Source organism: Epinephelus fuscoguttatus, linkage group LG1 (assembly GCF_011397635.1).
Source record: "Epinephelus fuscoguttatus linkage group LG1, E.fuscoguttatus.final_Chr_v1".
Classification (NCBI taxonomy): domain Eukaryota; kingdom Metazoa; phylum Chordata; class Actinopteri; order Perciformes; family Serranidae; genus Epinephelus; species Epinephelus fuscoguttatus.
This window is the reverse complement of record NC_064752.1, coordinates 15,894,869-15,909,532: the sequence shown is the minus strand read 5'-3', so window position 1 is coordinate 15,909,532 and position 14,664 is coordinate 15,894,869. Positions and strand designations below refer to the sequence as shown.

General features: G+C 40.3%; 1 protein-coding gene across 5 annotated transcripts in view; it reads left to right on the top strand.

Annotated features, from left to right (window-relative positions):
* Positions 1-14,664, top strand: part of slc12a5a (solute carrier family 12 member 5a) — a 225,481-nt gene that overhangs the window by 140,771 nt on the left and 70,046 nt on the right. The window contains exon 2 of one of the 5 annotated variants that reach the window (XM_049591452.1): positions 10,945-10,992. The exons of the other annotated variants lie outside the window; for them this stretch is intronic. Within the exon in view, the coding sequence (XP_049447409.1) occupies positions 10,945-10,992 (48 nt within the window). The remainder of the gene's footprint in view (positions 1-10,944; positions 10,993-14,664) is intronic. 5 annotated transcript variants of the gene reach the window in all.

The following is a 14,664-nucleotide window of genomic DNA, read 5'->3' as shown; positions in this document are numbered from 1 at the left end:
CCCTTGAAGAAAATTTTATAGTGTGACTAGAAACTCATGTTTTCTTTAAATGTGAGAGGGTGTCAGACTTTTAAAAGTATTTTCAGCTTCTTCTAGTGTATAGTAGGCATTCCTATCATGACAAAGACGAGCAGATAATCCCCACAATACAGATGCAGGACTATAATTTGAAAAATTATCTTTATTTGTCACCATTAATAATTCATTCATTTGTCATTTTCCTTTTAATTTCATCCTTTTTTAGTTTTCATTTTACCTGTGGGTATTTTTCATTCCATCTCTTGGTTGAACATTGATTCACATCGGTGTGGTAGATTGGTTTTCTGCATCCATGGCCCTGCCTGTTGACTGTTATTTTTCTGGAGGAGAGAGAGGACATGAGGGGTGAGAAAAAGGGCAGGAAGGAAAGGAGTAGGAAGAGGTGTGGGAGAGAAGAGACCACAGAGATGTGGTATCACACCTTAGAGGAGAAGACCAGAGAACGAAATAAATGAGGAAGGGTGCTGAGAGAGAGAGAGAGGAGGACGTGCCCTCCCTCTGTTGTCCTCTGGGCTTTGGCTAGATTGCTTTCTCTCTGACTTGTAAGCTGGGGTGGTGAAGGATGGAGAACACGGCCACAGCCTGAGGGAGGGGTTGGAGGGTCGGTCAGCAGAGAAGACACTCAGGTGTTAATTTGCACCTCGATTCACACCTCCAGCATTCCATCAGAGAGCCAGAAAGCTGCAGACCTGGCGAGATGATAGCCCTGTCTCCTTCGATCAGACCTAGCGATCGCATAAACCATCCCTGCCATTTATAAGAGTTTGCTGCAGGCGATTGGATCCCAGAACCCCCTCTCCCTCTCGTCTCTCCCTCTGACTCAGCCAAGATACCTCTCTTGTCCTGTTACAGGCTGCTGAACCCTCTTATAGGAGCCCCCTTGTCCAAAAATGTGCCAAATGTAATAAAAGTGTGATAGCGCTTGGCTCTGCGTCCAGACCTGGCACCAGAGCACCGTGAAGGAAATTATGTTTCCGAGTTAAATTGGTTTCCTGGCATGTGATAAGTTGGGGTGAATTTTTAATCCATGACCTCATGAAAATATGTCAATCTCTCAGCTGCTATCGTTTCTCCCATCCTGTCACCTCCCTCCCTCTCCCCTGCTCCCACCTGCTTCTTGCTCTGGTGTCTTTTCTTTCTTCTGGTTGTGCTGTTCTTAAAAAAGTAAAAGATAGCAGGTGTGGGACACCTTTGCTCCTCTACCAATTACCTCACCAGTGTATAATCCTAGCCAACCTCACCTCTCTTCCCACTCGATCCTCTTCCCTCCCTGCTGCTCTCACTCCCTCACCTCCGCCCACGCCATTCCTTTTTATTTATTTTTTTCATCTCTTCCCTTCATCCCCCCAGCCCTGTTAGGCTTCGTGGCTCACCAATTACAGCAGCAGTAGGCAGCTAGCTACAGTTACTCCCACAGGCAGTCTTCATGCATGCAGGAGGCATGCAGCTGACTGACATGACACAGGGTGTTCTCCCATAGCCAGCCTACCACCTGAGGGAGGCTGATAGCCAGGCTCCACCGCCGCTCAGTGTTACCGGCTTGACATGGCTAGCCATTCGCTGCACCTCATACCGGGCGGCCTCCTGCCCGCCTGACACTTTTCTTTTCAAGTGAACATGCTGAAAAGGCTTGTGGACAGGCGGACAGGCCAAGGTATGTCTGCAGAGAGTGGAGGGGGGTTTTGGTTTAAAAGTTTAAACGCTGATGTGCCAGCGTGTAAGTCAATTTGGGTGTGAAATGGAGTAATGTGAGCTTTAGAGAGGAGAGTGTTCATGTGTGTGTGATAGTTAGTTTCCCTGAATGAAGCACAAGGGCTTATGTTGGTTCTAGAAGCTCTGTAGAGTAGAGCTGAATCAATTAGACAGTCGATAGAAAAGTAATGGGCAACCGTTTTGATGATCAGTTAATCATTTTTAAAGCAAAACATTTGCCTGTTCCAGCTTCTGCAAAGTGACAATTTACTGCCTTTCACTGATTTAAATAATTGTGAAGCAAATTTATTTCAAGGTTGATTTATTGTCATTTGGGTTTTGGACTTTTGGTCAGATAAAACGAGACATCTGAAGACGTCAGTTTGGGCTCTTGAGAATAGCGTGGACATAGTAGTGGACATTCTTGGTTACTTTCTGACATTTATAGACAAGGTACTCAATTGAGAGAAAAATTCACTAATGAAAATAATGTTTTTTTTCCTGATGTAATTGGCTGCATTATTTTCTGACAAATCTTATAAGCACCTATAATTTATTTGATAAATATATAATTGTCTTTACCGTTACCTTTACCTTTAAATTTAAAGGGACAGTTCAGCACAAATTCAAATGCTCCCTTTTCCCTGTAGTGCTGTTTATCTATCTAGATTATCTGGTGTGAGTTCATCTGCCGTTAAGATGTCTGCCATCTCTTAAGTATAATGGAACTAGATGGCACTCAGCTTGTGGTGCTCAAAGTGCCCCAAAAAAACACATTTAAAAACTCAATGGCAATGTCCATCCATCCATGTGAGCCTCCTCTTTGGCTGAGCTGTAACGTTAGCTAGTTTAGTGGTGCTATAGGTGAAGTAGGAGTAGATGCACACGTCCTTGTGCACGGTGATACATTTGGCGGTTGTCATTTGGTAGAAAGAAAATAGTCCCTACATGAAAATGGTCATAACAGGATCTGCTGTTGAGTTTTTCAAATGTATTTTTTGGTGCTTTGAACATTACAAGCTGAGTGCCATCTAGTTCCATTATTTTGGAGAGAAAGCCGACATCTCTTCGGCTGTTATCTCCAACACTCTGCAACTCACACCAAAACAATCTAGACTGATAAACAGCACTACAGGTAAGAGGAAAAATATGTATTTCTAATTTTGGAGTGAACTGTCCCTTTAATAAACAATCTTACATGCTAATATCTATTAGAAAGGTGAGCTTCTCTCTTCTGGGTTTTTGCAGATGGACAGTAAAAAGAAGTAGAAATGATTTCAAGAAACAAACTGAAACTGTAAAAGGATGTGGGGGTGGGTGGCAAAAGTACGATTCTAAAAAGTGAAACTTACGCCCCTGATGCAGCAGACTAAAGTTTATCTTAAGGCCACTGTTAAAGGCCACAGCTCTATTATCCGAAATGATTTTTTACAGTGCAGCAGCGACGTTCTGTTTGCCTGCCAGCTCTCCATTTCATCTTATCTGATGTATAGAAATTCAAGACACTTTAACAAGGGTACTAATATGTTTTGTAATCTGTGTTTTCATGTCAAATGGAAGGAGATTCTTATCTGTTAAATGTTAGCGCTAGAGATTATTGAAGGACATTCTATGATAATGTGAAAACATAAGCACAAGAATAAATTGAATTCTGTCACTGAACGATAAGAGTTTATGGAGAAATAAAGTCTCCTTATGATATACAGTGAATAAAATTCTCAATCTGCCTTTTCTCTGCATCATGTCATAGCTGAGTCTGGCACTTGTCACCTCCCGGCAACATCTGCGTCTCTTCCTCTGTCGAGATATTCCTCCGGTCATCCGGTAGTCGCAGAGATTAACAAATAAAGAGGCGAGGGATGGCTTAGTTTTATTTGCCTGTCAGTCTCCTCCTGCGCACAATCACCTGATGTCAGATAGAGAGCGTGCTGCTGGGAAGCCGTTGCAGGGGCTTGCCATTAAACAAAAATTAATCCTGACGTGCACAGCTAGAGGCGAGGCAGAGGCAGTGAGGGGAAATTGGACCAAACCTACACATTTATCATCACACAGTGGCATGTGCGGAAGCCCGGTCAACATGTTAAGAGCTGCTGTACACTCTCATGTGCATGCACAGGCATCCTCCTGCCTCCCTCTGCTGTCAGCCAATCAGCTGCTGCCAGCTAAGGAGCCAATCAGGAGCGAGGAATCTCTGCTGGAGATGTTGAAGGGCTGAAGAGAAGGGACTGTGTCAAAGTCGTACCCTGTGAGGCAAGGCTGCATTAAAATTCATATCGAGCTGAAGCACCGGCCTGAATACTGATCAGGACACCTGTCCTGTCCTGCAGCAACACTGAGGACGTAGGACGCCACACTCGCGTGTTCCCCCCACATAAATATAACCATAAAAATACATCATGTGAGAGCAGCGGCAGAGAAGAAAAATAAAAACAGTTAGATTGGGGAGAGTGGGAGATCGAGAGAGAAAACGCAGAGTGTGAGATCCCGTTATACAAGGCTGTTGTGTCTCTGATGTGGTGCTGGAGCCATGATAGGGAGGGAGAGGGTGAGAGAATATCTATTTATGACAGTGCGTGGGGGCAGATGTGGGCATCTAACCATATGCTGTTGCTATTTTTTCCTCTGTACATTATCTTTGTGCTTTTGAAAGCTTGTAAATCGCCTGTAAATGCAGTATTTTTAAACACAGGTACTTTCTCACTTCCCACCTTTGTACATCGTTACAAATAAAAGGTATAATAGTCTGAATAGCTGATAAAGACCAAGATCAATGCTCGTGTCACAACCTGGCAAACATGGTATTTGCAAATATTTGTTTGTCAGGGATAAAAACAAATCGTCTGACTTTGTGCTGATGGAGGCAGTAAATTTGGTTTCATCCAGTTGGAAAGGTTAAACCAATTTATAGGTCCATGGCTGGACGACAATTTCATATTATCATTTTTCAGCTTTGACCTTTATCAGATCGTGATGATATGATTACACCTTGTTGTCATTTCACAATATTTTTGGTCCAGAAAAAGAGAGTTTTCATTACAATTTAGCGAAATAGTTAATTAGATTGAAACGATGAGTCAATTATTTCATTAATCAGCAACTGTTCAGATAACCAGTTACTTGTTTAAGTCACTTTTCATGCAGTCTTGGAAGCTTTTGACTATCGTTGGAAGAAGATAAAGCCTCAGGGGGTGAGGGCCAATATTTTGGGCTGATCTGGTGTAGCCAGAGCTAAAATCAGATATCTGCATATGAATGCACAAAAGTTAAAAAAAAAAAAAAGCTAATATAAAGCTAATCTTTATTCAGACCCCCATTAGCTTCCACAAAGTGTTTGCTTGTCTTCCTTGGGGTCAACTCAATTAAAAATACATCAATTTGAAATCACACAGTATGAATGAGACAGTAACTTTCAATATTAGTCCAAACATGAGACAAAAAAATAGTAAAAAATAAACAAAATTGTCACAAATTCACTGTACCAAATAAAAAATAAGAATCAATGTCAGACAACAGCGAATGGGTTCCAAGACTGGATGTTGGCAAACATGTTCTGCCTTTCCACACAGACTGTTTACCTGCTGTTCAAATGTGTTTGGTCAACTCTACCTGGACTACAAATGGAAACCAGAACACCTCTGTTACCAAAATATTGTCCCGTCACCTGAGGATTCTGCATTTATAGGCAGTCATCTGTGTAAATGCCAGAAACTGCTGAAATGTTTATGTCTTTGGAAATTTAATATTTTTGAGTTCTGCATCTTGGTTGGACAAAACAAGAGATTTAAAGACGTCTTCTTGGGCTCATGGGATTTGTGAGGAGCATTTTTAAACCATTTTCTGAGACCAAATGAGGAATCAATTGCTAGATTTATTAAAATAATCATCAGATGCAGCCCTAGACTACTTTACATAAGATAAGATGAGTCAAACAACAGCAGTAGGAACACAAGTACAGCTGTAAATGTCCTGTAACTTTGAAATTTGACTGTTGTATTCATGGCCAACATCTACGACATACAGATATAGCTTGAAAAAACAAAAGTAAAATGCACTTGAGACTGAAAATATATCAACTGTTAAAGTGCATTCAGAAAAAAATGGTCACAAGTAAAATGATGAGATGAAAAAAATTACATTTAAAAATATTCTACAATAACTTGGTGTGGTTTTGAATACTGTCCATTCACCATATTTCGTTGTATCACAATTGGATAAATCTTGTTTAATACTCATAGTGCACAGCTCATCTTTATAGCTGACATTTATGGTCACGTGGTTTTGTGTAAAGTCAACCAGCAGCGTTGTGCCCCTCTGTGAACTGTAAAATATTAAACCGCCTTGTAACTGAAAGCTCTTACATGTAGGTCAGTTTTAGGCAAACTCCTTTTTTTTCCAGAATTGCTCATGGATATGTTTGGGTACATGCTAAATCACCGTCAATCCTGATTTGACTGGAATTTAGATTAAAGTGACCTTAATCCTTCACCTGACTCCACCCAGCATCCCTCTGCCCCGTCAGCATGCCGACAGAGAGACGGAGAGAGCGAGAGAGAGCTCTGCTATTGATTGCCAGACGTGACTTAATGTGTGACTGTGGTGACGTTTTCAGAGGAGACAAGAGACTCACTGAGTGAACTCGTGACCCTGCATGGATTTGGCGATGCACCAAAGCAACAATGGCGGGGAACGCAGCCAGAAAATCCAACTCTGTCTTTTCTTAATTGTTTGTTTCCGTCCCACTAATTCCATTTAAATTCCTCACTCTTCCACCAGATAAAGCATCTCTCTCTGGATACAAATTAAATGTGAGCACATGCGCTCACTGTTTACTCCACTGTGAGTCTGACTAACAGCCAAAAGGATCGTCTATATTTACTTTCATACATGAAGTAGCTGTGAATACATTTTGGACATGTATTTAAAAAAAAAAAAAAAAAAAAAGTCTTGTTTTTCAGTGATCATATTTCATGTGTCCCTGTTTTCACATGAAATGGCTGAAATCCAGCTTTCTCTGCCCAGACTAAGATTAATTGGCCACATCCGTTCTTCTGCTGCTGCTGTACAACACCGTCAGTGGGGTCCGTGCCAAGCATATGCACCATCACATATATACACACTCACAGTTTCGCACACACACAAACACACTCACACACACATAGCAAACCAACAAGTGGTCCCCGAGCCTCTGTTGAGTCAGCTTCTCAAGACTCAGCATCTACCGCTTTGGCTTTTTCCCCTTGAAGCCGGTCCGCAGAGAGCAGGAGCAGTACGGCAACATGACAGAGAGCAGGAAGAGGGAGAGCACAACAGACTGTTAGTGTAAAGAGAGAGACGGAGCAATAACTGCGACTGTCACCACCTTGCCATCGTATAAGGAGGATCAATAAAACAAAGTCGAATAGATCTCACCGGCTAATCCTCTGTGGTGCTGCTCAAAGATCTGCTGGAAAACTGTGAATTGTCTGAGTGAGAGCAGCACACCAGACCTCCACTCATTAGCAGTGAAAGTTATATTTGCTCTCAAACAGTGGAAGTGTCCCGACTCTTGGCTGTAGCTCACACTCAGACTATAGGACATGGGAGGGATACACTATAGCAGTGGTTCCCAACTGGCCTAGCCATGGGGTGCAGATTTCTCCTGATTGATTAGCTCAAGGTCCACACAGTTAAAAATATTCAGCGTCTGTCTCTATCAAGTAGCTGTCCGTTAGTGCCTCATTGTACAGCAGGCAACAGCACTTCAAAATAAAAGCTCTGTGCCGGATATTCACAATACTTCAAATAAAGTGTGTATTTTATAAACCTGACACATTCTTGAGTCACTTGCGGTCCTGTCAGACCCACTTTTGTACCGCGATCACCTGTTGGGGGCCACCACACTGATGTGTCCGCTCTTAAGGTGCTCCCTGGATCAGACAAGCAGCATGCTGAGCCAAACCAGTGAGCACAGTGCAGAAACCCCCCTGAGTGTACAAGAGAGGGCAAAAGCAAGATATTAAATACCACGTTGACCTTTGAGCTATGTTAGGACTCTGAATTAGAAAGGTGGCAGCAGCAGGGGTGTATGGCAGCAGGGGTGTAGCAGAGATCAATGAGTAGGCCTTGTTGTGAAAATGGGCTGTGATTGGTGTGTGACTGATTGGGGACAGTGATTCAATGACCTGGCTGTCAGCTGGTTACAGCCGGGGTGTATGACTCCCGTGTCCTGAATGAACTAACTTGATGCTTCACTTCTTTAAAACAATATATGATCATACTTACACTGTCCATTTATGAAACATGATTCTTGCACGCAGAATATATATACACATATATGCCCTAATGCTGTTTTTCCATCAGATGAGTTAATGCATTTTATGTTTCATATTGTGCGTGCTGTGATGCTGTATCAATTCCCTAAAACACAGATTTTTGATTAATAAGTTCAGTGCAAAGATTCATGGCAGTGGTTCATCTCGTGTTGTGTTTAAAGTCCTGACTGCAAGATCCTTCAGTGTTGTAAGCTATCTTCAGCTGTTTGATGCTTTTACTGGGTTCATTGATCTGGATCAATATATCAATTAAATATGTTGCACATATTGTATATATTTCCTATTCTTAGACCTACTTATAGTGTTGTACATTGCAGCGTTATACACATATTTATATTTTTCTTACTTTACATATTTTTTACACACTTTACATACTCAGCACGTTAAATATATGTTATATTTTTAAATATTTTACATACTAGTGTTAACATTGTAGCATATTACACATATTTTATTTTCATATTTTTACATTATTTATACTTCTTACTGCTAATTCTCTATGCTTGACAACAGAGAGACTATAACGAACCACAGTTTGTCCTCGGGGATCAATGAAGTATTCCTGATTCTGATTCAGTGATCAACAGTCCAATATTATAAATGCAAAGTGAAAGCAACAATACATATCATCATCTTTAAGATATGCCTTTATTTTGAAATTCCTATGGCACGTCTGTGTCACCATTTACATCCAAGCACACCTCCTTCCTCAAAAGTGTTAGCAGCCTAGCACCAAACAATGTTAAGCAGCCAAGAAAAAGACACTGAAGACATTAACTGATATTGTCAATCCCAGACCTCTGAATTATATCGAATCAAAATCATAACGTTGCAGACTCTGTGATACCAGCAAATATTGTATCTTTGTCCAAAGAATCTATGTGGTATTATATCATGAAGAAACTTGTGACTATACCCCTTATTGCTTGTGTTAACACAAAGAAAACAGGACAGTGAATCAGACAGGGTCATAAAGGGGCAGCACTATCTCCCAAAATTAGATCACAATATATTGAATTGCAACCCCTGTATTGTGACATGGATCATATAACCAGATTCCTGCCAATACACAGCCCCAATATGTGCATGCTATAGCACAGGATGTTAAATGTAACACAAAGGCAAAATCTATAGATGTACTCCAAACAGATAAAATCAAAAAAATCTCACATTTAAGAAGCTGAAAACACAAAATGTTTGGCTTTCTTTTTATTTAATAGAGTCATCCTTTCAGCTCTACTTTAATGGCATTGGATACATATTTGGGGCTCAAAGCTGAATCTAGTTACTTTCCTGCAAAACCTGTTAGAAAATCAGGGCAGTTTGATGTTTAGTGCTGCTGCTCCCATAACAGCACCAAACATCACACTGATATCATTGGAAATAATGGCCTGTATGCTTCTTGCTACAAACAAGGCTTCGTTGCAATTAATTTTGAATATTAAAGAATAATACAGTGAGCACAATAAATTAATCTACACAGCAGAGCACAGCCTTTCATGTCCTCGCCTGCCATGACACTAACTAGGTCATAAACCCCAGTGCATCAAGTTCCAGTATATTCACAATAAACTGTAAAAAGTCCAGGACAAGAAGAAGAAGAAGAAGAAGAGAGAAGAGTGTAGATTCAGTGTTTTTGTTTTGTCGAGGATTTGGAAGACGATCGCATGCTCAGTGAGCAGTAAAGCTCTGGATTTTGACCATAGATAGGGAGAGGCTTTGATAGCGAGAGCCATTGTTGGACGGATCCCATCAGATTGAGGGAGGATAAGCTGCTTGGGCGACGCGGTCAGAGCAAAAACTCTTTCAGGCACTGTCATTTTTCCAAAACGGGGGTACCCATCACTCCTTTGATGGCGGAGTTTTAATTATTAGACGATGGGGAGAAATGGGCCATGGAGAGATAAGTGATAGTAGGAGAGAGACATTGTCTTTGGGCATTAGCCCTGCAGATATACAACTCTGCCTGTGTGTGTGCATGTGTGTGTGTGTTCCCACTAAAATCAGTTTTCCCTTATGATCCTTGAAGAAGTGCCCAGTGCAATGGTGTGTGTCTGTATTTGCTCTCATTCCCTATCCAGAGATTAATCTATAGTTAACAGTAGTAGTAAGTGTAGTTATAAAAATGGGCATAGATTTTGGGGGACCACAGGGGCCACAACCCTCTCAATATTTAGAACATGAGCATTTGTCTCCCCCCCCCCTATAAAATGAAAGTAGCAGTGGACTATTATCTTGACAAAATTAAAGACATTTATGCCATAAATTGATGCAGAAAATTAAGTGTTAGATGCTCAAAATTTCCAGGCAGAGGACCCTAAACCCTCTGTTTCGTGTGTGTGTGTGTGTGTGTGTGTGTGTGTGTGTTCCCCCTGCCCCCCTAAATGTTGAAACCAAACCTCTGCCCTTGGTTTTACATACCTAACAAAGGCTAATATATTAAACGATGGTTCATAGTTTTAGTTGAGTAAAAGCACTCGAGTTGTGGGTACATTAGTTGATTAACATCAGCTGTTTCATTTATGCTTCAGCACTTCCATCAGCTGTGCGGCTGTCAGCTGACTAGTAACGTCCAATCATATTCATGCAGGTGTACAGCGCAGCCATTATTACCTGTCACATTTCACTGTTACTCTTCTGATTCATGACAACATGTGTTGCAGTTACAGCTCCCTCCATCACCCCAAACCTGACCGTATAACCATTTAATGTAAATGATAAATTCCTTGATTCAAGTTTATCTGATTGAATTAGGTCTAGAGTCTGTCATGCAAAACACTCACCACACACCAGCAACACTTTTTAAAACAATCACAAATATTACAAATATAAGTGAGTAAAGTTTTAATTCCCCACACACTAATTAGGGTGTCTAACTTCAGTCATGTTTTGTTTTTTGCAGTCGCACAGTGCATGGCACCAGAAACCAGTCTTCCACAGATGGGATGTGGTATGAGATGAATTTAAAACTCACCTATCCTGTGATCCTGTGATCTTGTGTAGTGACTGTTCATTTCCATCTGAGGTGTAGTTCATACCTATCAGTCTGCAACATGTAACAATCAGTTGTGCTCATTATGGATTAATGGATTCATCTGTAAATGACTTAATCAATTCACTGATTCATCATTTTGTCTTTAAAATGCCTGCAATTTTTCAGATGTGACTAGGGGTTGGGGGAAAATGGATACAGCACAAAGTATTGTTTTTTTAATTATATAAATTATTAATATTGCAAATACAAAGTAAACTTTTGGTAGCCTACTAGAATAATAAAATCAAATGCATTTTTGGTCCACTAAATACATTTTAATGCAGAAAAAATGAAGTGACATGAACAGACAGAGAAATTCGTCATATTAGATAAAACAGATTTTGACAAAGTTTTCTTTTGGGGATATAATTTGCCATTTAAAAAAAGGTAATAAATCACAATATATTGCATTAAATTTAACAACAATATTCAGCAGAGCATTTAAAATTGCAAAAATATTTTATCATGACTTAAATATCTGAGGTCACTTACTTGAAATTGCTTGTTTTGTCTGACCAACATTTCAAAAGGCCAAAAAATCTCTTTGCAGTGATATAAAAGAAATGTTCGTTATCAACTTTTCTTTTTCAGTTTTTGGTAGATCGACATTTCAAGTTATCAACATACCGTTTCAACACTAAATAAAGTTTCTGTAAATTTGATTATAGTGCTTTTAATTAGCATCATGGGACAGATAGCACAAAATAACTATAGTAACTAAGCAGCATGTAGCGAGTGGTTTCAGTGTTGTGTTTAAAAGCATACATTGGTGCACACTGTACACGGAAGCATAATGTATTCATTCAAGAAGAAAGTCTTTGCCGTTTTTCTGAATTAACATAATAATGTTGTTACAGAAAAACAGAATTCTTCCGTACGCTATGCTTCTGTTTACATCTCCCTCTGTTCATGTGTTCATCTGTGCTCATAGATGTTTATCTCATCTGCCATGCACAACAAGCCTGATATCGATGTCAACAGATGCATGTAGCACTCCTGTATCATAGAGGTATATCATGCTGGCATGGTCTGAAGAGGTTAAAATAGTTTTAAACAAACAACTAAATAATACACGTGTTCTGAGAACCCTCAGCAGGATGCTCTGGCTTCCCTTTTAACCGCCTGTGTATGTTTGAACCTGCAGGTCAAAGTGAGCTGAACCTTAAGTGCAGCAGAAGCTTTTACATTTTACAGCCCGAGACATAAGTGTATGTGTCTCTCTCCCCTCTCTCCCTCTGCGGGTTCCCATTTCAGGTCTGGCCGCCTTGTCTTTGTCTGTCTGAGCCCATATCTCTCTCCTTGTCACTATTCGTTCTCGCCCCATCTATCTGTGTCTCTCTCCATCTCCTCATCTGCACCCTGATTCTCTTGCTTTCCATCTCTTTGTATCAACCTCTCCTCTGATTGCCTCTTTTTTTGTGCTCTTTTCCTGCCCCGAATCTCTTTGAACGCAGCCGCTTTTTTCGTCTGCATCACCGTCTGAGTGGCCCTATTGCTATGTCTCTGTAGAACAGCATACCGGCTGTTAGCGGTGCCCCGACGTCATGGCACATGGCTGCAGCATCCCGGCTATAAATAACTTGGTCTCGTGGTGCTCAGTCCAAGACAGGACCGGGAGCCAGAGGGAGAGCAATCTGCTGTCTCCCTCAAGAGACGCTCGGAGGGGAAGGCGCAAATACGACGGCTTACTCTGTGCAAGCCTTTCGCCACCCAAGACCTTCATTGTGAATAGTGCTGAACAAAGTGGTTCTAAATTCAATTAATTTTTGAGACAAGAGCAAAACGTCTGGTCAGGAAGCAGGTCAAGTGCTGAAGCTAATCAAAGCTTCAGGCTCAAAACAGTGTGGTGTGAAATAACAGACAGGATGTTCACTGGATCCACATGAGGCAGGTACAACAACTGGAATCAGATGTGTTGAACCATTGTTCTGCATCTCTGTTTAGGGATTGATTTACAGTCTGCATAATGTGCTTCAACACTGTCTTAATGAATGGTCATTATCAAGCATTCATTATAATTCAAAGTATGATTGGATATGATTGATATCACATGATGATTCATTCATTTTCCTGTAATGGGTCGCGTGCGTGCTGGAGCTTCTACAGACTGAAAGATTAATGGATTAATGAACAAATAACACTGATTAAAAACAGACTGATGATGAAAATAGTCAAATTTAATATGGTGACTGCTCTGCTTGAGTTAAAAGTGCAAATTTAACCCCCCCAGAGCCTCTCTTCAGCCTGCTCCATGTCGTCCCGACACTTAACAAGTTTGCCCGTCAACACTCCAGCCCAAACTGACCAGTTACAGTTTTTGTAGCTTCCATGTCTCCCATTAAAGTGTAGCTGTAGCTCTCGTATTTTGTACTCACCCACAGAGGCACCACAGGTATCTAAGGTAGAGCTACAATTATGTTGTGGTAATTCCAGCAGCAGCTGCTCAGATAAAGACATTTCTTTCCTCAATTCTGTGTTTTACAGAAGCACCTACAGTTGTAACCCATTAGCCACCTCTAAGCTAAACAAATACCTGTTTAAAAATGTCCAGTACTTCAAAGGTCCAAAACTTACAACCTCTATTAACCTTAACAAATGAAGGCAGAAATACTCGAGGGCTGTAATTATAAAAACAGAAAGGGCTGCACAAAGCTTGTTTATCAGCACGTCAACGTCGAACAAAGTCAGCTCATTCTCTCAATCTCTCGTTCTCGTTCTGCTAAAAAAAAATGAAAATAAAAAATAAAACCTAGGTGAGAAAAGCCCAGAGAAAAATAAGAAGAGTTGTTTATTTTGACTGGAACAGTCACACTGCCAAAAAAAAAAAAAAAAAAAAAAAATGCTGTTTGTGATCCATTTTCAAACCCTCAATTGGAAATCAATGAGCTTGTCAATGATCTCTCCCAAGAGGCAGATAATGACCTTCCCCATATCGTTTGTTTTGGAGATTTGCCTCGTGCCTTTGGACACTGTGGAAGCCCTGAGAGGGAAAGGAGATAAACAATTCTGGTGATCAGGTTTCTAAGTCTGATCAATATTGGGTTTTTTTTCTCCTGTGTTTATTACCTAAGATCAGGTGAAAAATAAAGATTTTTTATCAGGATAATATTTCCAAGTTCTTTATTTTTATTCCCCATCTGTGGTGGGAAGAAGGTTTTGGTAGGTGACTTGTTTGTTTGTTTGTTTTTTGGTCAGGTTTTTTGTTGTAATATGGTTACAAAAGGCTGAAATGCACCACAGCCCCATGTACTGAATAGGACATAAAGCATTTATTCAAATAAAATGAAAATAAAAAGTAGAATAAAATAAATATAAATAAAAAAAGTAAAATATAAAAAATGAAATAAGACAAAATAAATAAAAATAGATTAAAATAAAATAAAAAATATAAAAAATATTAAAATAATATTATATTATTCACCTGTTCAGTCAAAAACACAGGACGGAAATCAAATTAAATCAGTTTTACAAAATGGATCACCAGATTTATTTTCCTCACCGGCCTTTCGGGGCCTCCATCAGCCTGTGAACTTGCGGACAGATGCTTCTCGATGGAGTCATCATGCCTACAGCAAGCTGTCACCTAAA